The following is a 24,007-nucleotide window of genomic DNA, read 5'->3' on the forward strand; positions in this document are numbered from 1 at the left end:
GCTACAGCTGAAACACTAGACTGGAACTAAAGGTTAACTGGTATGACGTCTTTTTAGACGTGAATCATTAGTTGTACATGGCATCCACCTCCCCTTTATCGTGTCCTATAGCTCCCCTTCAGACGGGGTTGAGCAGAGCCACCACCAACTGATCCAAACACCGACCAACAATAAGGAGCCTGTTCTGCCATTGGCTGTATTGAATCTTGATTGTACTGTAGCAACCTCATAACCCTGTAGGGGCCCCGGAGGAGCCCCCTGAAGGGGACCCGGAGGAGCCCCCTGAAGGGGACCCGGAGGAGCCCCCTGTAGGAGCCCTGTAGGGGCCCTGAAGGGGTGTAGGGGCCCTGTAGGAGCCCTGTAGGAGCCCTGTAGGGGTGTAGGGGGCCTGTAGGGACCCTGTAGGGGCCCTGTAGGGGTGTAGGGGCCCTGTAGGGGCCCTGTAGGAGCCCTGTAGGGGCCCTGTAGGGGTGTAGGGGCCCTGTAGGAGCCCTGTAGGGGCCCTGTAGGGGTGTAGGGGCCCTGTAGGGGCCCTGTAGGGGTGTAGGGGCCCAGACGGGGTGTAGGGGCCCTGTAGGAGCCCTGTAGGGGTGTAGGGGGCCTGTAGGGACCCTGAAAGGAGTGTAGGGGCCCTGTAGGAGCCCTGTAGGGGCCCTGAAGGGGTGTAGGGGCCCTGTAGGAGCCCTGTAGGGGCCCTGTAGGGGTGTAGGGGCCCTGTAGGAGCCCTGTAGGGGCCCTGTAGGGGTGTAGGGGCCCTGTAGGGGCCCTGTAGGGGTGTAGGGGCCCTGTAGGAGCCCTGTAGGGGCCCTGTAGGGGTGTAGGGGCCCTGTAGGGGCCCTGTAGGGGTGTAGGGGCCCTGTAGGAGCCCTGTAGGGGCCCTGTAGGGGTGTAGGGGCCCTGTAGGGGCCCTGTAGGGGTGTAGGGGCCCAGACGGGGTGTAGGGGCCCTGTAGGAGCCCTGCCAGCAGGAGCGGGTTCGTTCTCATCGTCAGCCCGTCTTAACTGTGGGGCCCCTCAGGGTCTCGGGGTACGGAGATGTCCGGGCCGTGTGGGGCCCCAGTATAGTGCAGTCCCAGGACGTTGTGTGACTGGTAGGCGCTTGTTCTCACCAGACCACCTTGTAGTTTGTCACAAACATTTATTTCCCATGCAGATAACCCCGGGGAACATGCAGGAGGCGTTGTCATAAGAAAAGAGAACGGCGCTGGGGCACCAGCAGAAACCAACGTAAAAACACATCCAATACAATATAAATATACATTAAGATCAAAGAACTGGAATGTTTCTACAGATTAGGATTAGGTTAACATTATGTTCCTGCTTTAATCACAACATTCAAGCCAGAGTTAAGGAAGTCTACTGTGACCATGTTGGCCACGCCTCACCAGCAGAACGCTACATCCACCACGCCCAGTTCAACCAGTCCAACTCATCCACCACGCCCAGTTCAACCAGTCCAACTCATCCACCACGCCCAGTTCAACCAGTCCAACTCATCCACCACGCCCAGTTCAACCAGTCCAACTCATCCACCACGCCCAGTTCAACTCATCCACCACGCCCAGTTCAACCAGTCCAACTCATCCACCACGCCCAGTTCAACCAGTCCAACTCATCCACCACGCCCAGTTCAACCAGTCCAACTCATCCACCACGCCCAGTTCAACCAGTCCAACTCATCCACCACGCCCAGTTCAACCAGTCCAACTCATCCACCACGCCCAGTTCAACCAGTCCAACTCATCCACCACGCCCAGTTCAACCAGTCCAACTCATCCACCACGCCCAGTTCAACCAGTCCAACTCATCCACCACGCCCAGTTCAACCAGTCCAACTCATCCACCACGCCCAGTTCAACCAGTCCAACTCATCCACCACGCCCAGTTCAACCAGTCCAACTCATCCACCACGCCCAGTTCAACCAGTCCAACTCATCCAGAAAATAGAAAAGAAGAAAATAACACTTAATCACAATCAGTTTTCTTTTAAACCACAATTGAGTGCAGTGCAGTGAAGAGAGGAGACCAGGACACCAAATAAATAGAGGACACAGCAAAGTGTTGAAAAGAATGAATACGCTGGACGCAATACAAACATGAGTGGGTTCAGAGTCCCAGTGAACATGGTCACCAGCAGATCTAAAGATGCTCATGTGTTTCCTAAATAAGGCAACCGAGGAAGTGAGCCTCAGAAAAACACTAGTGCTGTGGTATACACCTGGTTTAAGAACCTGTTGGGGGCCTTAAACACACCAGTAGTTCTGTGGTATACACCTGGTTTAAGAACCTGTTGGGGGCCTTAAACACACCAGTAGTTCTGTGGTATACACCTGGTTTAAGTACCTCTCTTAACAAGATTCCTCTCTACCATCGCTGCTGTGTTGTAGTGTTATACAGCCTCCATCTGTAGGGGCGTCTAAAGAGCTCTTTGGAGCTCTCCAAACATCTCCGCGGCTACTCCAAGGTCAGGCTGCTGTAGAAGGTCCAGTACCAAACCCTCCCCTCCACCATGGGAACCCGGGGACCTCCAGAGAGTCCAGTAAGGCAGACTAGTGGGGGGGACAAGGAACTTAAGGGCAGATTGAAAGATTAACAGGTAGACCAACACACACACACACACACACACACACACACACACACACACACACACACACACACACACACACACACACACACACACACACACACACACACACACACACACACACACACACACACACACACACACACAATGCAGTTAGCAGCCCCTGTGACACTGAGAATGAGCGTGTGTGTGTGCAAAATCATTGATTTGACTTGAAATGAGACAATTAGAAATAGGCTGTGCATACCATGACAAATACAAATAGAACTTCCCAAAGGTTAGGGACCCAATCATGACAAGAGCGGGAGTGCAAACATGTACAGCCACACACACATTGTGCTTGAGATAATTATCTGCCAAACATAACAATCATTTTACACAAGCATTTACAAAGGGGATCGAAATGATTTGTTGATGGCAAATTCAATACAAGACATCAGCTCTGATCCGTAGCACAAAGGAGCATCTGCATGAGAGCGTGCACGCACACGCACACACACACACACACACACACACACACACACACACACACACACACACGTAACAGTAAGCCCAGTGGTGGTTAAGGGAGGTTAGGCATACAGAGGGTGAAAAACATCAATGTGTTTCCATGACAACTGCATCCCCCCCTCAACGCAGAAGTGGGCGGAGACTGGGGGGTAGGGGTTCTTGTTGAAGGGTGGCGCCGGGCTTTCAGCGTGCAGAGAAACCTGTTGCTAGGCTACAGCCCACCACCTGCGTCATGTCCCAGATCTGAGGAGAGACGGACACGTCAGGACGGCTGAAGCCACCACATCTCCCCGGCCGTACTGGTATCTAATGACGTCAGTGTCACAGTACTGACACCAACCAGTACTGGTATCTAATGACGTCAGTGTCACAGTACTGACACCAACCAGTACTGGTATCTAATGACGTCAGTGTCACAGTACTGACACCAACCAGTACTGGTATCTAATGACGTCAGTGTCACAGTACTGACACCAACCAGTACTGGTATCTAATGACGTCAGTGTCACAGTACTGACACCAACCAGTACTGGTATCTAATGACGTCAGTGTCACAGTAATGACACCAACCAGTACTGGTATCTAATGACGTCAGTGTCACAGTACTGACACCAACCAGTACTGGTATCTAATGACGTCAGTGTCACAGTACTGACACCAACCAGTACTGGTATCTAATGACGTCAGTGTCACAGTAATGACACCAACCAGTACTGGTATCTAATGACGTCAGTGTCACAGTACTGACACCAACCAGTACTGGTATCTAATGACGTCAGTGTCACAGTAATGACACCAACCAGTACTGGTATCTAATGACGTCAGTGTCACAGTACTGACACCAACCAGTGACCAGAGTGAGGTGGAGGTGTGGACCCCGCTGGGCCTTGGATGGTGGTTCTATTAGGTTTTTACTAACATACCCCCTCAAAGATGTCTATCGCTTTAAATAGAATTAGCTTTAATTAGTGGTAAACTACCATCATAGATCTATAATTATCACTCTGTTATATGTATTGATCATAGTGGTAAACTACCACCATAGATCTATAATTATCACTCTGTTATATGTATTGATCATCACTAGTGGTAAACTACCACCATAGATCTATAATTATCACTCTGTTATATGTATTGATCATCACTAGTGGTAAACTACCACCATAGATCTATAATTATCACTCTGTTATATGTATTGATCATAGTGGTAAACTACCATCATAGACCTATAATAATCACTCTGTTATATGTATTGATCATAGTGGTAAACTACCATCAGAGACCTATAATTAAGCCAAGCACATTATGCTAGATGTAAATTAATTATACACACTGTACCTTTTAGTAATTAGTCATTATATTACATGAACAAATGATATGAATATATGGTATATTTAACAATTATAAGACAAAGTGAATAGTGGGGAATAGGGCTGTTCCCCACTATTCACGGAGCGTGAGGTGAATAATTGTTTTATTATATACTACACATGAAAACTCCAAAAATAAACAAGATAACACTTTTTGCCGGGATTTATTTATTTTTATTAGCGGTTTATTTGTTTTTATTAGCGTGACGAGACAAATGTCACGTGCGCTAAATCAATATCCTGAGTTTGAGATCTCAATCATGCGATACTGCCCAATATCCCCAGATAGCGAACCAATCAAATTGCGCCATCTTAGGAGGTTCACGTGTAGCATATACTAATAATATATATAATGTGATTATTATAATTAGATGACCCAATGTTACCATGATTTTTCTAGTGTAATTCCGGCGAAAATTGAACCCAGGGTCTTTGTTTTGGCATGTAAACACATCAAATAAGCCCTCCTTTTTTCATAGATAATCGAGTATAGAGTTTGCCCGGCGCAATGTAACAGCCCAAATGGCTTCCATGTTATTGGCTAGGGGCACAGCGAACGCTTCCAAATCTGCATTTTTTTAACCACTAATATAGCTCAAAATAGCACCAAACCTCTGCAGTAGCATGACTAGGGTCCCTACGCATTAAACAAAGCATCAGCAACTTAGTTAGCGTAGCAGGAGTTTATTAAAAAAGACTGTTTTACAAGTCTGTGCCTGACCGGTAGGTCCATGTTTCCAGGAAGTCCACACAAGCTATTTTGAGCTATATTAGTGGTTAAAAAATGCAGATTTGGAAGCGTTCGCTGTGCCCCTAGCCAATAACATGGAAGCCATTTGGGCTGTTACATTGCGCCGGGCAAACTCTATACTCGATTATCTATGAAAAAAGTGTCAGGAGGGCTTAATTGATGTGTTTACACTTCCACAGCATGTAGACTGAATAATCGTCTGTGGTTTTAACAAATCATAATTAACATTAACACAGTTGCTCCCCACATCACTGCATGTAGTAAGAGCTCTGTGATGAGGAGTGAAGCTATATATACAGAGAGAGATGCAGACCTTGACGATGCGATCACTGCCACACGTAACCATCAGGCCTCTGGAAGGATCTATGTCCATGTGGGCAATGTTGTGCTTCCCCTCGTGGAAGGTAGCCAGCGCCGTCCGACTACACACACACACACACACACACACACACACACACACACACACACACACACACACACACACACACACACACACACACACACACACACACACACACACACACACACACACACACACACACACACACGTTAGTAGTTGCCAGGTAAAGTGGCAGTTTGAGGGATAGCAGGATTACAGTACATGGTACATCCCAGTATGATGATGAAGAAACTACCCTGATACTACACTGTTGTCTGTCAGAATAACACATTTAGGAATCCATAAGGTCCACACCGTCACTACTGCTACATAAAAAAAACAATAAACATTAACATAATTCCATAATCTTATTATAAATTGTATTTGAATACACCATCGACAGACAGACACAGATCTTGTAGCATACTCACTCTTCTTCTTTGATGGTGTCGAAGCAGCTGTCACACACCCGCACCTGGAACTCAAAGCCCATGAGGGGGAAGGTGGAGCGCTTGGAGCTGCACTTGGCACACACAGCCTGGCCGCACTTCCTGCAGTGGTGCTGGGGACAGGAAGTGTCAGTGTGTGTCGGAGTGTGTGTCAGAGTGTGTGTGTAAGTGTGAGTGTGAGTGTGAGTGTGAGACTACCTGTCTGAGGCCGATGGTCTTGCTGTCCCACATCTGCTTAATGTTCCAGAAGAAGGGCTGCTCACACTTCTGACAGGAGTCGCTGTCCAGCCACTGAGGGGCCTGCAGACACACAGAGGAGCCCAGCTCTAGAGACAGCTCTGTCTGTCAGAGGAGCCCAGCTCTAGAGACAGCTCTGTCTGTCAGAGGAGCCCAGCTCTAGAGACAGCTCTGTCTGTCAGAGGAGCCCAGCTCTAGAGACAGCTCTGTCTGTCAGAGGAGCCCAGCTCTAGAGACAGCTCTGTCTGTCAGAGGAGGTGAACCTCTCAGCACATGCTGGTGCAGTATAATAAAGACTATGAACCAGTGAACCTCTCATCACATACTGGTGCAGTATAATAAAGACTATGAACCAGTGAACCTCTTCCCGCTGCGTGTCCATGTTCCACACGGTGATGCCTCCGTCCACAGAGCAGGTCAGCAGCTGTCTGGTCAGCTGAAGGTAGCGCACCGCCTGCACTCGCTCGCTGGGCGGCCCAGAAACAAATTAACAGCGAACCAGGGGAGGGAGAGAGAGAGAGAGAGACTAATGAGTTGTGTTGAAGATGAACAATATTCACGACTTCAAAAGACACTTAAATATTGATCCACTTCGTGCACCAGGAGGTTGCTGGATAAGTTAAATAGCAATCTGCAATGGGCTAGAATGAAGGTGAAGCCAAGTAAGTCTAGGAGTCTCTCACTCTTTAAAGCAGGGTTTCTCAACGGGGGCGGCAGCGCCCCCTGGGGGGCGTTCGTAGAACCTAGGGGGGCGCTGGGAACGAACACGGGGGCGTCACAACTTCGCTTGTGTAGCGGTCATTATTTTGAACTTTTTAAACTTTCATGGTTTTCAAATATTTTCGGTGCAAAAATAGTATAACTGAAATAAAGAGCCTATCTTCATATGGGTTTCTAACCCCTCTATCGTCTTATCTACTTTTTACTTTATGCTCAGTGCCGTCATGATCGCCATAGTAACGCCGATGAACAAATCCACCTCATCGCAGCAGCGTGGTGCTTCAGAAACTATTTCGCCCTCCCCTGACTTCCACTGGTTGGTTTGCGGGACATGCAAAGCAAGCGGTGGATGGGGCATTACACTAAGCAACATGAATCTCATCCATATTACATAGTAAGGCAACACAAGACGTGAATAAAGATAACTCCGCTTAGCATGCTAATTGTAAACAATAGAACTTCCGCATTACGTGTAGACCACCGCAACGTCGCTCATTACGTCTGCGAACCGATAAACACTTTCATAAGGTACGCACGCCAACCGGCACATACGCATTTAACACTGTTACAGGCGCTTAACTTGTATAGTAACAAACTACTTTAATTACTATTTGGCCGCAAACTTAAACGTGCTACTCTCAGAACGAAGTGGATAAAGGCTGCACATGCGCAGCGTTGCTAGGCAACGTCACGTAAACAAAGGGAGTCTTTCGTGCACACATTGAACCCAAGTTTGCGGGTTAACGGTTCAATAACCAATAAAAATGTACACAAGCACTGATACGTATTTAACTTCAATAGCTCAATAATAAAACCTTTTAATAAAACTCTGAATACACATTTTCTTGTCCAGAAGAAACCAAAACGGCACAGAAGTTTTTTATTCAAGCAATGTAGCACGAGTTGGAGTGGAGTTGGTAATGGATATAGCCTACCCACGGGTGTCGCAATTTTTTTTTAAAAACAAAATTAACTATAATTAAAACTGCGAGCAGTGTTGAGGGAGTCAAGCTGATAAACTAATTAAACAAAATTAAAACATAAAAGATAGATCTAACAGGCCAAACACGCGGCCTTCAGCACTTTCGACAAGTTGCACTTCAAAAAATAAAGGATCGACTGAGATATGATAACACTCACCCCCTTATAGGTCAAAGGTCACCAAATTCATTGAGTATCTCCATGATGATGTCATGGGTCTATGTACCAAGTTTGGTTATGATATGTCAAAGGGTTGCAGAGAAATTGGCTTATTTCCTGTTTGGCGGTTTTGCGGTCAAATTTGATTGGCTGTCGCAGATATTTCCGTGAGAAATCATTTACTAGGTATATGGGGAGGTCTCATAGTATCACCAGACATTGGAAATGTGTTTGAAATATTTGCATGTGAAGAGAGAGGAGTTAAAACACATTGTCATTAATTATAGCGCCCCCTAGAGGTCAAAGGTCACCAAACCCAATGAGCGTCCCCATGATGATGTCATGGGTCTATGTACCAAGTTTGGTTATGATATGTCAAAGGGCTGCTGAGAAATTGGCTTACTTCCTGTTTGGCGGCTTTGTGGTCAAATTTGATTGGCTGTTGCGGCCAAACGGTTTTGAATTTGAAAAATCTGTTCGACACCTTTTGTGAGGCATGGTCTGATCAACATATGTGCCAAGGTTGGAGATGATTGGTCAAAATGTGTGATGTGTGAAACATTTTGAAGGTTTTTGACATAAACCAAGATGGCGGAAAATGCATCATGACGCAATATGACGTCATAGGGTGCGTTGAACTCGGCTTGGCCCAAGGATTCCAATGATGTCTTGTTTGTGAATATTGGATGAATGGGTCAAAAGTTATGAACTTGAATGCATGTCCAACTTTGACCTGTTGGTGGCGCTAGAGATCATAGGCTAGCGACCTCAAATTTGCTGGGAGGGCTTATGGGACTGTCCTGAATCAGTGTGCCAAATTTCATAACCTTTTACCATTGGGTTCTATGGGCTGCCATAGACTCCCATTGAAGGAAAATAATGTTTGACCTGTTGGTGGCGCTAGAGCTTATGGGCTAGCAACCTCAAATTTGCTGTGAGGGCTTATGGGAATGTCCTGAATCAGTGTGCCAAATTTCACAACTTTTTACCATGGGGTTCTATGGGCTGCCATAGACTCCCATTGAAGGATAATAATAATAATAATAGGAAAACGTAGAATAACAATGGTTGTCTCGCAGCTTCGCTGCTTGACCCCCAATAATGGGGGGGGGGGGGGCGCCAGAGGATCAGGGTAAGGTAAGGGGGGCGTTTGCTCAAAAAAGGTTGAGAAACACTGCTTTAAAGGGAAGGTAGTAGATAAGAAGTTTGCTATAAATGAAGAGGTGATGCCTACAGTTCTGGAGAGCCAGTGAAGAGTCTGGGAAGGTGGTATGATGCAAGCCTTAGTGATAAGGCACAGGTTGAAGAATTGAGACAGGAAACTAGACACGGTATTGCAAAGATAGACAAGTCAGGGCTGCCAGGTAAGCTTAAGTTGTGGTGTCTACAGTTTGGTCTATTGCCCCGGCTAATGTGGCCATTGACAGTGTATGAAGTTCTTCTGTCAAAGGTAGAAAGGATGGAAAAATGATCAACTCTTTTGTCAGAAAGTGGCTCGGAGTCCCACGCTGCCTAAACAGCGTAGCCTTGTATGGGAAGGGCATTGTAGAGTTGCCCATATCTAATCTGACAGAATAATTTAAATGTGCTAAGGTTAGACTGGAAATGACTCCTACTCAGTCCAAGGACCCAGTGGTGAGGAGAGTTGCACCCACAGTTAAAGCAGAGAGGAAATGGAAACCAAAACAAGCGGTCCAGCAAGCTCAATCGGCACTTAGGCATAGGGATATCATGGGCCATGTTCAGCATGGGCAGGGGGGCTTAGGGAGGGATGTAGGTAAACCTGCATGGGGTAAAGCTTCTGCAGGAGAAAGGAGGAAAATGGTAGTGGAGGAAATACATAGACAGGATGAGATTGTAAGATGTACTAAGGCAGTGTCGCAGGCAAAACAAGGGCAGTGGGTGAATTGGGAGGGAGTGGAGAAGAAGAATAAGATAAAGTGGAAAGATCTATGGAGCATGGAGGCTAGTAGGATCAGATTTATGATAGGTGCCACTTATGATGTGCTCCCATCTCCCCAGAACTTAAATCAGTGGTTTGGTTAGGATGAGACATGCACACTATGTTCCCGTGTGTGCAGCCTCCACCATATCCTATCAGGATGCAAGGTCAGTCTATCCCAGGGGCGGTACACGTGGTGTCATAACCAGGTATTGAAATGTTTGGCAGCGGCTGTTGATGATAAACGGAGAGAAGCTAATTCAGCAGCTGCTAGTAAAGAGGGTAGGCAAATTAACTTTGTGCGTCAGGGGGAAAAGGCTAGACCATTTAGAGGCAGGCACAGAGTCAGGCAGCTAAGTATTGGAGGAGCCTGGGAATTGAAGGCGGATCTTATTCAGCAGGTTGTTGTCCCTCCACACATTGTTAGCACTCGGCTAAGACCAGCTATTGTGGTCAGACTCAGAGAAGATTGTTTATTTTATTGAACTTACAGTTCCTTGGGAAGACAGAGTTGAAGTAGCCAATGAGCTTAAGAAAGTGAAGTATGCCGAGATGGCTGGAGAGGCAGCACAGCGAGGCTGGAGTATGCGACTAAGGCCTATTGAAATCGGTGCACGGGGGTTCGTGGCTAGATCTGCTATTAGCTTGCTGACTGAACTGGGTATTTGTGGACAAAGTCTGAGGCAGGCGGTTAGCAACATGTCCGTGGCAGCAGAACGAGCAAGTGAATGGCTGTGGATAAGGAGAAAACATACTTCCTGGGGTGCAAGCTAAGGTAAGCCAGCTGACTAATGTGCTAACGTGTTTGTTTGGTCAGGGTTAGCGGTAGGGCTAGGGGTACGATGCAGGAAAGACAGTGTTTAGATGCATTAAATGTGGCAACGTGGTGGCAGCATAGATGGGGGTGAATCCTGGATGCTGGTTTCATTGTTAAGCCTTCAGGAGGTGTCGTGGGCCTAACTTAACGAAACAGGTGTGAAAGAGGGTGCCCACTTGATAACCCCAATGATATTGCTATGCTTAGTATGCTTACTGCATACTGCTGTTAGTTGGGCTAGTTGTCTCGTGTTTTTCACCTTTGGTTGGTAGCTTAGTAGCCAGCGTGCTTATAAGGTTGGTTTGGACAAGGGGGCATTGTCACTACCTGAAGCTTGCACTTAAACGGAGCCTGGGTCTGTTGAAGGTGGCATTGCTGTTTTTAGGCTGTGATAGCCATAGGATAGGAACATTGTATTTTTTTTTTTAACTTATCTCTATATTAAGTGGGCCTAACTTAACGAAACACCTGTGGAAGAGGGTGCCCACTTGATAACCCCAATGATATTCTGCTTACTGCATACTGCTGTATTTACTGCTGTTAGTTGGGCTAGTTGTCTCATGTTTTTCACCTTTGGTTGGTAGCCAGTGTGCTTGTAAGGTTAGTTTGGACAGGGGCTTCTGAATATGTGTTTTCCTTGGATTTTGGCACAAGGGATTATAACATCTGATCCTGTGTATTAGTGAAAAACTGATTGCAATGATTTTGATATTTGACTCGGTAGGAAAACCAAATTAATAAACTCTTGGGTTAAGTCACACAAAGTAAGCTGATTTAACACTCTGGACTGTGGCATTTGACAAACACACGTATTAAATACAAACATATTGCGTTATAAGTCCCCATTATTAATGTGGATATGGGTGACATGAGAGGACCTAGTTAAATCCTACTAACACCCATCCATACCATCAGAAACCTCATGCAGCCTTTATGATAGAGACTATATCAAATACAACAGAATAATACAATAGCTGAATTTGTATTTGAATTTGTATGAGATAATGATATCAATATATTGGCCCGATCCAAGAGGATTGGTTTGTGGATGTCATTGTCTTTGGGGAAACTGTACTTGTCAACGTCTCCTTTTAATTAGTGTGGTTGCTACTGCAAGCACATCTACTGTTCTTCTTAAGTTGTCTTTATTCCCTTTGCCTGTTTTCTGTGCAGTTCACTGCTTCTGCATACGTTCAGCTACAGAAACCATTCAACTTTCAAAACGTCCAGCTCTTTAACCACGTGATGGCTATCTCTGTGTTTTCACACTTTCATAATCAGTTTAAGTTCCATATGGGCTTTTTCAGTTAGTCTTGTTGATTCACGCTGAGGTTAAAGCGCGGAGGACGTGCAGGCAGTGTTGCCAGATTGGGCGTCTTTTCCTGCCGTATTGAACTACTTTTTACGACGTTCAGGCAGCGGTGACACTAGTGTTGACGTAAGCGCTGATGTTATGGAGTGTTCCAGATGCCTCAGACACCAGCCTTCCGAGTTGCACTTGTGACGTAATTTCCTGTCTCGTAGCACTTATAGCGTTCCCGTTCGTCTTTGTGATTGTGTCCTGTCATTGGCTAGTCGTTGTTATTGTTAGCTACATTAGCCTCTTTAGCAAACCAGCTCGAAAATGGACAACACAACTTTACATTGTATTGCACGCACAGCAAGACCGTACAATGCAAAACTTGGTGACCGGAATAAAGGAGCAATGTAATCAAGTCTGTAAGAGCATTTAAAATCAACATTAAAATGACCAACGTGGTACAAATACAAAGAAAATAAATCTCTTTACGGGCGCAGCCATTTTTGTTTTTGTTTGTCTCACTGAACTCGGTATACTCTCAGAATTCAGAGAGGGACGACCAACAGGGGGCGGCTTTTCCACTGACAGTACCAGCTCAGCTCGCCACGACTTAGTGCGGCACCACTTGGTTTGGTTCAGGGCACGTCACGTTTCCATCTGAAAAAGAACCTCTTCAACGTGGGCGGGTCGTAGAAAAGAACCTCTTCAACGTGGGCGGGTCGTAGAAAAGAACCTCTTCAACGTGGGCGGGTCGTAGAAAAGAACCTCTTCAACGTGGGCGGGTCGTAGAAAAGAACCTCTTCAACGTGGGCGGGTCGTAGAAAAGAACCTCTTCAACGTGGGCGGGTCGTAGAAAAGAACCTCTTCAACGTGGGCTGGTCGTCATTAGGGTTTAATCCTGGGAGACGGGATTCCCGGGAAATCTGATTAAGACTATTTCCTGATTCCCGGGAAAGGTTATGACGGGAAACGGGAAATAAAATAAAAAACGCAATGACTGCGCGACTATTGTTGTCATACGGTAACGTTGATAGAGGCAAAACTCGAAGCGCTGATCCGTGTCCCCCTCGGGAGCGGGTCTGTGGACTCCAGCCACGCCAGGCACACACAACCACTCCGGACACACACAACCACTCCGGACACACACAACCACTCCGGACACACACAACCACGCCGGACACACACAACCACTCCGGACACACACAACCACTCGCAGCCTAACTCTAACCCCGGGAAAGGAGCGACACACACAGCGAAACGCTGATCCGTGTCCCCCTCGGAACCTAGCACCCCCGTACCCCCCTTGGAACCTCGACGGAAGTGCTACTAAAAAAAGTACCCGGTACCAGGTACTTTTTTTGGCGATGGAAACGCAAAAAAAGGCGGGCTGAGTGGAGGCGAGTTGAGCTGGTACTGTCGGTGGAAAAGGGGCATTAGAGACAACATGGGACCGCTGGAAGTTAAAGAGAGAAAACACTTGGGTGGGTGTAGGGTTGCAAAGGGGTGGAAAATTTCCGGTAAATTTCCATGGGAAGTTAAGCTCGGGAATTTTGGAAATATTAAAAATTTGAAAATTATGGGAATTTATGGGAATAAACTGGGAATTGAGGGTAATATAATCTATCATATCCAAGCATAAAATGGTTGGATATGAAAAAAAATGGTCGCCGTCCCTCCGCTGCGCATCAGGACAGACAACGCCCCTTAACTGTGGTATAATGAGAACATACCACAGCCTGTCGTGATCTATTGCTTAAATATATCTTCCCCATCTATATTTAAGTCCCCTGTTAAGAGCCAAACTTCAATTTTGTAAATTCCCGTTTATTCCCATGGAAAATTTCTTTGAAAATTCCCGGAATTTTGCAACCCTAGGTGGGTCTCACTCTATAAGCAGAGCTCAGCCTCAGAACTACACACTGCACCTAGCAACCTTCACCCACCTGACCACCTGCCAGAGCGCTGCCTGTGTGTGTGTGTGTGTGTGTGTGTGTGTGTGTGTGTGTGTGTGTGTGTGTGTGTGTGTGTGTGTGTGTGTGTGTGTGTGTGTGTGTGTGTGCGTACAAGGTGTGTGTGTGTAAGTAGTGTGCACCTACTGGTGACCCTGGAGCAGCAGGGTGCGCCCCTTGCGCCCGCCGATGTCCCACATGATGACGCTGTGGTCGGAGGACCCTGAGAAGAGCAGCTTCTGCACCGGGTCCCACCACAGGGCCCCGATGCTGCCTGGGGGAGGGGAGGACTTGGGTCAGATCACACACCGTCACAGGTGTGTGATCTGACTGCAACACTTCTCAGTGGCGGAGAAATGAAGAGAGGGAGGGAACCATTTTTTGTTTGTTTAATTACAAAATGGTGCCATTTTCTGCTTCCTCTATTGTCCCTTTTAGCTCCTACAGTATATTTACAGATGTTTTACATGTTAGATGAGTGATTGAGCGATGTGATGTGGAGGAGCAGTTATTTGGCGCCACCCGGTGGCTGCAGGGAGCGCTGCATCACATGGCTGGGGCGGGCCCAGTGTGCTGATCACAGGACAACCTCAGGCTGGCTTTACACCACAACGCTCCTGGGTGAAACAGACTAAATATTTTATCAGATGTGCCTTTCGTTTAGACGGTGACAGCGTTTTCGGGGCTTAAAAACGCAAAAAAAACAAGAGGTTCCTCGCACTTCGTGCTTGGCACCTAATGAACCCACCCTCCAGAGTGGAAATCTTAAAAACGCTCCACTGTCGCGTTTCCGTCTAAAGGGTTAACAACGCAAAAGTGTGCTCTGAGCTGCTGACGCTGGCTCTCGTCCTGTACGCGTTTACGTCACATCCATGTGCAGTACAGGCGAACCACAACAAACATGTCGGATTTCACACACTTTTGCGTCACCGTATGCACACAGATTTCCACCCAAAGACGCTTGTCTAAACGCGGAATGAAAAGTGGGAACGCTACGCCACTTTTGAGGTTGGTGTTCAGATCGTTGTCGTGTAAAGCCAGCCTCACAATCATACACTGAAACATGTCTGCAGCATGTGGATGGGGTGTGCGTGGGGCCACTAAAATCTATATACACAGGCACCCCAACGTATAAATAAATATCTCACACACAGGGCCGCTGCTAAGCTTTTGGACACCAAAACACACACACACACACACACACACACACACACACACACACACACACACACACACACACACACACACACACACACACACACACACACACACACACACACACACACACACACACTGTTATCATAAATAAGAGTATCAAAATAACAGCCTCACCATCAGTAATATATAAATAATGTATATGTAATATATATGACTTTCTTTACAGCAGCTTTACAATATAATAACAACTGCAGTCTCCAAAGATGAAGGAAAATAATTATGCACATGAATAAGGTATCAAAGGAAGTCATCAAAACAAACAACTACAGTATTTTTCACACACCCAAAAACGACCTCAAAGTGCAGTATTGTCCTAATCAAAATATTTTCCCTACACGATGCAGAACTGTAACTGTTGGATAGTGTGCAGTACTTAATTACGTGTGCATCCTCAGCAACACACACACACACACACACACACACACACACACACACACACACACACACACACACACACACACACACACACACACACACACACACACACACACACACACACACACACACACACACACACACACACACACACTTTCTATCTGAGGGATGCCGTTGACATGACAATGGGCTTGTGTTGATAGCCAGGATGTAAATAGTTGTTTAGATGATTCATTATTTCCCATTGTGGCTCCAGAAGCTGTAACAATGGACAGCAGTAATAGCCCTCCTAATGGGAGGAGCCAAGAGAGACACATGATCAATGAAGTGGTTGAGCTGGCAGTCAGGGCGTGTGTGTGTGTGTGTGTGTGTGTGTGTGTGTGTGTGTGTGTGTGTGTGTGTGTGTGTGTGTGTGTGTGTGTGTGTGTGTGTGTGTGTGTGTGTGCATGCATGCGCTTAAATCTGTGAGTCATCACAGTCATCTGGCCTGGGGTCTGTTGTGTGTGTGATCAAGCAAAAAAAAGAGAAAAGAAACCACAAATGTAACGCAATCCCATTAAGATGGCCCGTGTGTGGGGCGTGGGTGGGGCTCACCTTCGTGGCCCTTGAGGGTGGTGATGATGGAGTACGTCTGTCTCTCCAGCTTCAGCAGGGTGATCTGACCTGAATAGTCGCCCACGAAAGCGTGCTGTGTCTCCTGATCGTATCTGACGGGCTGGGTTAAGGTCGGTCTCTCTCTCTCTCATATAAAGTATGCAAAACTAACCTAAAATTATAGATGTGCTCCAAACTGGTTCAACCGACAATGTGACACAAGAAGTGGATTTGAGTGTTTGTTTTGCAGTGTATCAACACAGTTTCAGAGCGTTGTTCACATGGACATGAGTGTGGTGGGTGCTCTCACACAAGGACTCAACGGTAGAACGTGATACAAAGACGAAGCATTTGGTTGGCAGCCCTCCACTGCGTTCTAGAACGCTACACCATAACCACGCACGACCTGTTGAACATCCACCACAAGATTTAACTCTTTCACCTATGTTTGTAGCTGACCTGGCAAGGCTAAAATATAGTGTTTGTTCTCATCAATCCTTGTAACCGTCAGCGTACGTGTAGGGAACGGGAGAGTTCCCAGAAGCACATTTACATTCTGCTTCGTCCTCCAGTGATTTACCCGGTGGCTAGTATTAACTCCCTTGCTAGCAAAGACTTTATTGCACTTGGAACTTCATCAGGTGAAATGTAGCGTCCCAGCAGCGCTAGGAGTGGCAGAGCCAGCCCGCAGCTTTGTTTATGGCAGGAAATGATTAATGGGTAAACGGGTAGCTCACGATACGATACGATACATGACCCGAGACACGTAACATCGCCATACAGCGATTCTGCAATAATCGATATATTGTTAGACAATCCCCTAACGATACATCACAATATATGTCTAAGGATGAATACAAAATAACTGTGAAACTGTAAAGTGCTGGATTTTGGTCTTTATTCACGGTCCAAACTGGGTTTGGTTAGCTAACTTGTGTTCAAGTTTCCTTCATTCATGTGTTGAGCGCCACCTCGAGGAGCAGGGAAATCCGTTCACAGCGCCTTGTTTTATTAATTAAAATATCAATATTTGGGGCGTGCTGGAGCTGCTGCTCCAGCACGCCCCAAAGGTGAGGGTTAGGGTGAGGGTTAGGGTGAGGGTGAGGGTGAGGGTTAGGGTGAGGGTGAGGGTTGGAGCTGCTGCTCCAGCACTCCCCACCCATGACTGAACCCCGGATCAGTGGTTGGAGATATTTGGGGCGGTATTTCTTGTCTAACGCTTCAGGAATAATAATAAGATAATAATAATAATTGTGAAATCAAAAAATAGATCAATATTTAGGGCCATCGATTCTCGTATCGCACGAGGAAGGGTGAGGATACATGGCCCTATGGATATTGTGTCCCGCCCCTAGTCAATAGAAAGCAGAAGGATACTGGAGGCAGGACGCCCAGGAGCTGAAGTAGTGTCTGCCCAGCATGCTGCCGCTCTCCGTGCACATCCAGCTCACGCTCTTGTCCTGGCCGGTGCTCACCACCCACTCACTCTCCAGGGAGAACACCATGTCCGACACGCGGCTCTGATGGGCTGAACCGCAACACATCAGTCACAGACAATCAGAACTCCAGAGTCCCGTCTCTTGTGTTGAATGAGACCAATGCGCGCTACTTATTATTATTTACTACCTCTGTTTTAGTTTCTCTTATTATTACTTACTCTATTATTACCATTTATTATTGTGATCTATGCTACTCATTTTTACATATTTTTATTTTCCTTATCTTTATTTACTTTATCTTGTAGTGTTGCTGCTATGTGGCTGTTGAGCAACCAAGCCTAAGAATTGTATTTTTGCGTACTTGTACAATAAGTAAAGTAATAGTAGATAATTCTGATGTTAACTAGAGTTGAGTGCGTTCCCTTAGAGGTACACACAGGACAACAACCCATTCAGGAGGATTCCTCCACAGTGCAACCCGCCAGCTCACTGCTAGGAGCTCTGCCACTTCTGCAGCACAGGACCTCGCTTCACCAACACTTTATTTCTAGCTACTAGGGGTGTAGCGATACACAAAAGTCACGATTCACTACGTACCTCGGTTTTTAAGTCACGGTTCGGTATGTTTTTCGGTACAGCAGTTTACATCAAATACAATTGAGGATAAAAACACAATCAAGTCCAGGACTTATTTCCATTGTGGTCCTCAACACAAAACATCAGGACAAGACAACACAGTGTCAGGGTGTCAGAGTGTGTGACAATCAATAAAAACGCGCATCGAACTGTTGAACCCATATCAAATAATTTCGGTACGAATGTGTATCGTTACACCCCTACTAGCTATGTTTTTGTTTATCTCTATTTTAATTTTCACTTCCTCTATGTCTCTGCTACTGTTTCTCAGTAAACAGGAAAAAATATCTTAAGAGTAGCACTCTCATTACATAGACCATAGAAGATGTGCAGGATAGTGACAAGGAGAAGTACTTTTCCAAATAAAACTAGTCTAGACAAATATATCCCCCCCTTTAAGTAATTCAATTGGACTATCTGGCAACCAGAAAAGGCTGGGTGAATATAAACATATTCCTCTCCTATTATATAAATAGTCTGTGTTTGCACGGGGAAGCGAGTGTGTGTGTGATTCCTGAGAGAGTGGCCTAACAGAGAACTGATGGGCCACTGCCCAGGGCATGCTGGGAAACCGCACCAGATGATTTCTCACAAGACTAGAAATGGCTTCTCCTCTTGACTACATAAAGAGGGCAACATCTTCTGCATCTCTCCGTCTCTCAGTGAACCACACATACTCATGGAGGAGGCCTCACCTGGATAGGTCTTCACGTGGTTCATCTTGTTGAAGTCCTCAGAGATAAGGAACTCCTAGGGAAGAGGACAGAGTCTCAGTGAAGCCAAGCTACTCTGATACGCTGACATTTATAGGCAGCCAAAAAGTAACAATGGGCCTCTTTAAAACAACAATAACCATTTTGACTGGCTTTACTTTTCCAAACAAGGCTGTAGAGAGAGCGATCACGGCCACTCACCACAATGCCTCCGTTGTCCTGGCCAATGAAGATGCGTCGACTGTCGTGGTGGTAGGACATGCAGGAGCATGGAGCTAACCAGGCCACAAAGCAAACAGCGTTTATACACAACCCTGTCCCCTGCATACATTCAGCCCTCAAAGTATTCCACAATATTCTATATGTCTGAGTCGCATAAGATGCTTATTTCAGACATAAATAATGTATGCAGGCAGACGTGCTTGACTTTAGCAGAAACAGAAGTGCTGTTTCGCTGACATGGGGTTTGGTTGGGTGAAGAAAGGAGGAGGATTGTTAATTGTCTTAATAACACGGCCTGTGTGATTGATTGACAACCAGTCATCACCCCTCAGTGTTCTATAGATTCTAGAGACAACGTTGTTGATGAATGTTGATGTAATAACAGCTTGTGGAGCAGTGTAACTGGGAGCGTACTTACACGACACCGTGTGGTAGATGCTGGGCCAGTACTGCCCGCTGTCCCGCTTCAGCCATACTCGGATGGTTCTGGAACAACGCAAACCATTTACATCTCTTAAATCTAGCCGTCATACTAATAATGTGAGCTACTAGACGTCACTTTGGAGGAGTAATCATCAAGATTTAAGTTGGCTATTAGGTGAAGATAACATTCATTAGTGATAAAATAGTGTAAAAATAGCACTTCCTCTAATTAACCTCCGTTCTGAATAACAGCTGGATGCAGAATAGAATAATGTACAAAAAGACACACAACAAAGAAAACAAATGAACAATTAAGTTGCGGTTATTCTATTGGGCTTTGTGGCGGTTTGATAAAGCTTTGAGACCATGTTGGCACCAGCGGCCGACCTGATGAATGGACACTGTGTCTGAGGGCTCCTGTTGAACGGCGTTGACTTAGAGCGGAGGTTTTCCACTCATTGGACGTACTAACGCCAGCCCGCTACCAAAAGGACCGTCTTACTTACATTAATATAAATGGGGATTGCATTAATGGAGAGGAACCACACCAGATAAGGCATTGATATGGATCTGCACATTAGTGAAAGCTGCTTCCCGTCATAAGGTGCAGGACATCGAGGTCCCGGACTGATGGGGCAGCAGGGTCCGGGACTAGCCTACTCATACGGACCGGATTGACTTCAACACCTAGTGTGTCTGTCAGGATGGTCAGAAACAATGACAGCACTGGGCTGAGTTGAACTGATCCAATGCTGAATATTAGCAGTGGGTTCGGACACACACACACACACATATATATATTTAAGCAATAGATCACGATAGGCTGTGGTATGTTCTCATTATACCACAGTTAAGGGGCGTTGTCCGTCCTGATGCGCAGTGGAGGGACGGCAACCCCTTAACTGTGGCTTTTATACAATGGCTATGTAAGTATGGAGAAATGAAAGTCATAGACACCCTCAATTTTGAAAAAGCGAGAAAGTCAGAAAAGCAAAAAGTAGTCCCTTCTGGCTGCCTGCCAAAGTGTACGGCGGTTGCTATGCAACACACTGTAGCGTCCTTCAGAGAGAAGGCTAGAGACGGTAGCTCAGTTCACCGGCAATTTAGCCTCCTATCGAGTTCACTCACCGTGTGCCTATTGCTTTACAACATTTCCACCCTCATCATCAATCAACATGTTTTTAGGCTTCAGTGAACTATGCTATCGCTTTTATATATAAATAAACAACAGTTCAAGTTAGGCGCGGAGTGATACTGAACTCTGTAAACTGAACGGGCGTCATAGCTGTGTGTATACGCTCAATATACAACAGTTGGGAACCAATCAGATCGCTTGATTTAAGCCACCCGTTTTTATATTTAAGCAATAGATCACGACAGGCTGTGCTATACGCTCATTATACCACAGTTAAGGGGCGTTGTCCGTCCCGACGCGCAGCGGAGGTGACCCCCTTCACTGTGGTATAATGACCGTATATCACTGACTGAAGTGATCTATTGCTTTTATAAAACGGTTACGTAAATATGGCGAAATGAAAGTCATAGACACCCTCAATTTTGAAAAAGCTAGAAAGTCGGAAAAGCATTTTTTTTAACGAATACAAAAAAGTAGTCCCTCCTGGCTGCCGGCAAAGTGTACGGCGGTTGCTATGCAACACACTGTAGCGTCCTTCAGAGAGAAGGCTAGGCTAAAGACGGTAGCTTGGTTCGCCGGCAATTTAGCCTTCTATAGAGTTCACTCGAACTCGATAGTAGTAGTAGACTATTGCTTTACAACATTTCCACCCTCTCCAGCAATCAACATGTTTTTTAGGCTTCAGTGAACTACGCTATCGCTTTTATATATACATAAACAACAGTTAGAGTTAGGCGCGGAGTGATACTGAACTCTGTAAACTGAACGGGCGTCATAGCTGTGTGTATACGCTCAATATACAACAGTTGGGAACCAATCAGATCGCTTGATTTAAGCCACCCGTTTTTATATTTAAGCAATAGATCACGACAGGCTGTGCTATACGCTCATTATACCACAGTTAAGGGGCGTTGTCCGTCCCGACGCGCAGCGGAGGTGACCCCCTTCACTGTGGTATAATGACCGTATATCACTGACTGAAGTGATCTATTGCTTTTATAAAACGGTTACGTAAATATGGCGAAATGAAAGTCATAGACACCCTCAATTTTGAAAAAGCTAGAAAGTCGGAAAAGCATTTTTTTTAACGAATACAAAAAAGTAGTCCCTCCTGGCTGCCGGCAAAGTGTACGGCGGTTGCTATGCAACACACTGTAGCGTCCTTCAGAGAGAAGGCTAGGCTAAAGACGGTAGCTTGGTTCGCCGGCAATTTAGCCTTCTATAGAGTTCACTCGAACTCGATAGTAGTAGTAGACTATTGCTTTACAACATTTCCACCCTCTCCAGCAATCAACATGTTTTTTAGGCTTCAGTGAACTACGCTATCGCTTTTATATGTACATAAACAACAGTTAGAGTTAGGCGCGGAGTGATACTGAACTCTGTAAACTGAACGGGCGTCATAGCTGTGTGTATACGCTCAATATACAACAGTTGGGAACCAATCAGATCGCTTGATTTAAACCACCCGTTTTTATATTTAAGCAATAGATCACGACAGGCTGTGCTATACGCTCATTATACCACAGTTAAGGGGCGTTGTCCGTCCCGACGCGCAGCGGAGGTGACCCCCTTCACTGTGGTATAATGACCGTATATCACTGACTGAAGTGATCTATTGCTTTTATAAAACGGTTACGTAAATATGGCGAAATGAAAGTCATAGACACCCTCAATTTTGAAAAAGCTAGAAAGTCGGAAAAGCATTTTTTTTAACGAATACAAAAAAGTAGTCCCTCCTGGCTGCCGGCAAAGTGTACGGCGGTTGCTATGCAACACACTGTAGCGTCCTTCAGAGAGAAGGCTAGGCTAAAGACGGTAGCTTGGTTCGCCGGCAATTTAGCCTTCTATAGAGTTCACTCGAACTCGATAGTAGTAGTAGACTATTGCTTTACAACATTTCCACCCTCTCCAGCAATCAACATGTTTTTTAGGCTTCAGTGAACTACGCTATCGCTTTTATATATACATAAACAACAGTTAGAGTTAGGCGCGGAGTGATACTGAACTCTGTAAACTGAACGGGCGTCATAGCTGTGTGTATACGCTCAATATACAACAGTTGGGAACCAATCAGATCGCTTGATTTAAGCCACCCGTTTTTATATTTAAGCAATAGATCACGACAGGCTGTGCTATACGCTCATTATACCACAGTTAAGGGGCGTTGTCCGTCCCGACGCGCAGCGGAGGTGACCCCCTTCACTGTGGTATAATGACCGTATATCACTGACTGAAGTGATCTATTGCTTTTATAAAACGGTTACGTAAATATGGCGAAATGAAAGTCATAGACACCCTCAATTTTGAAAAAGCTAGAAAGTCGGAAAAGCATTTTTTTTAACGAATACAAAAAAGTAGTCCCTCCTGGCTGCCGGCAAAGTGTACGGCGGTTGCTATGCAACACACTGTAGCGTCCTTCAGAGAGAAGGCTAGGCTAAAGACGGTAGCTTGGTTCGCCGGCAATTTAGCCTTCTATAGAGTTCACTCGAACTCGATAGTAGTAGTAGACTATTGCTTTACAACATTTCCACCCTCTCCAGCAATCAACATGTTTTTTAGGCTTCAGTGAACTACGCTATCGCTTTTATATGTACATAAACAACAGTTAGAGTTAGGCGCGGAGTGATACTGAACTCTGTAAACTGAACGGGCGTCATAGCTGTGTGTATACGCTCAATATACAACAGTTGGGAACCAATCAGATCGCTTGATTTAAACCACCCGTTTTTATATTTAAGCAATAGATCACGACAGGCTGTGCTATACGCTCATTATACCACAGTTAAGGGGCGTTGTCCGTCCCGACGCGCAGCGGAGGTGACCCCCTTCACTGTGGTATAATGACCGTATATCACTGACTGAAGTGATCTATTGCTTTTATAAAACGGTTACGTAAATATGGCGAAATGAAAGTCATAGACACCCTCAATTTTGAAAAAGCTAGAAAGTCGGAAAAGCATTTTTTTTAACGAATACAAAAAAGTAGTCCCTCCTGGCTGCCGGCAAAGTGTACGGCGGTTGCTATGCAACACACTGTAGCGTCCTTCAGAGAGAAGGCTAGGCTAAAGACGGTAGCTTGGTTCGCCAGCAATTTAGCCTTCT

At 45.9% G+C, this 24,007-nt stretch overlaps 1 protein-coding gene across 3 annotated transcripts in view; it reads right to left on the bottom strand.

Moving 5' to 3' along the window:
- Positions 1-1,853: 1,853 nt before the first annotated feature.
- The window catches only part of wdfy1 (WD repeat and FYVE domain containing 1), a gene marked incomplete at its 5' end in the record, with an annotated part of 26,336 nt that continues 4,182 nt past the window's right edge, over positions 1,854-24,007 (bottom strand). For 2 of the 3 annotated variants that reach the window (XM_084467040.1, XM_084467041.1), the window contains 11 exons: positions 1,854-3,336; positions 5,528-5,636; positions 6,025-6,155; positions 6,241-6,342; positions 6,641-6,746; positions 14,295-14,421; positions 16,335-16,447; positions 17,712-17,862; positions 19,105-19,159; positions 19,324-19,397; positions 19,763-19,830. In XM_084467040.1, the coding sequence (XP_084323166.1) occupies positions 3,277-3,336; positions 5,528-5,636; positions 6,025-6,155; positions 6,241-6,342; positions 6,641-6,746; positions 14,295-14,421; positions 16,335-16,447; positions 17,712-17,862; positions 19,105-19,159; positions 19,324-19,397; positions 19,763-19,830 (1,096 nt within the window). In that variant the 3' untranslated portion in view covers positions 1,854-3,276. The remainder of the gene's footprint in view (positions 3,337-5,527; positions 5,637-6,024; positions 6,156-6,240; positions 6,343-6,640; positions 6,747-14,294; positions 14,422-16,334; positions 16,448-17,711; positions 17,863-19,104; positions 19,160-19,323; positions 19,398-19,762; positions 19,831-24,007) is intronic. The other variant, XR_014633395.1, reaches the window with a different exon arrangement.

This window comes from Micromesistius poutassou (genome assembly GCF_964030765.1).
Source record: "Micromesistius poutassou genome assembly, chromosome: 4".
In the NCBI taxonomy this organism is placed as follows: Eukaryota; Metazoa; Chordata; class Actinopteri; order Gadiformes; family Gadidae; genus Micromesistius; species Micromesistius poutassou.